Source organism: Pteropus alecto, unplaced genomic scaffold, assembly GCF_000325575.1.
Source record: "Pteropus alecto unplaced genomic scaffold, ASM32557v1 scaffold700, whole genome shotgun sequence".
Lineage (NCBI taxonomy): Eukaryota > Metazoa > Chordata > Mammalia > Chiroptera > Pteropodidae > Pteropus > Pteropus alecto.
Window position 1 is genome coordinate 893,088 of NW_006429611.1, and position 790 is coordinate 893,877.

General features: G+C 67.7%; 1 protein-coding gene across 1 annotated transcript in view; it reads left to right on the forward strand.

The window, feature by feature from the left end:
• Positions 1 to 4: 4 nt before the first annotated feature.
• SKI (SKI proto-oncogene) overlaps positions 5 to 790 on the forward strand; it is a gene marked incomplete at its 5' end in the record, with an annotated part of 63,294 nt that continues 62,508 nt past the window's right edge. Inside the window, one exon of the mRNA XM_006903914.2 lies at positions 5 to 763. Coding sequence (XP_006903976.2) covers positions 5 to 763 — 759 coding nt within the window. The remainder of the gene's footprint in view (positions 764 to 790) is intronic.

The following is a 790-nucleotide window of genomic DNA, read 5'->3' on the forward strand; positions in this document are numbered from 1 at the left end:
GCCGCCTCCCGTGCTGCACCTGCCCGCCATCCAGCCGCCGCCGCCCGTGCTACCCGGGCCCTTTTTCATGCCCTCCGACCGCTCAACCGAGCGCTGCGAGACCGTGCTGGAGGGCGAGACCATCTCGTGCTTCGTGGTGGGCGGCGAGAAGCGCCTGTGCCTGCCGCAGATCCTCAACTCGGTGCTGCGCGACTTCTCGCTGCAGCAGATCAACTCGGTGTGCGACGAGCTGCACATCTACTGCTCGCGCTGCACGGCCGACCAGCTGGAGATCCTCAAAGTCATGGGCATCCTGCCCTTCTCGGCGCCCTCGTGCGGGCTCATCACCAAGACGGACGCGGAGCGCCTGTGCAACGCGCTGCTGTATGGCGGCGCCTACCCGCCGCCCTGCAAGAAGGAGCTGGCCGCCAGCCTGGCGCTGGGCCTGGAGCTCAGCGAGCGCAGCGTGCGCGTGTACCACGAGTGCTTCGGCAAGTGCAAGGGGCTGCTGGTGCCCGAGCTCTACAGCAGCCCAAGCGCCGCCTGCATCCAGTGCCTCGACTGCCGCCTCATGTACCCACCGCACAAGTTCGTGGTGCACTCGCACAAGGCCCTCGAGAACCGGACTTGCCACTGGGGCTTCGACTCCGCCAACTGGCGGGCCTACATCCTGCTGAGCCAGGACTACACGGGCAAGGAGGAGCAGGCACGCCTGGGCCGCTGCCTGGACGACGTGAAGGAGAAATTCGACTACGGCAACAAGTACAAGCGGCGGGTGCCCCGGGTGAGTGTCCCCGGCCTGGGCTGCGCG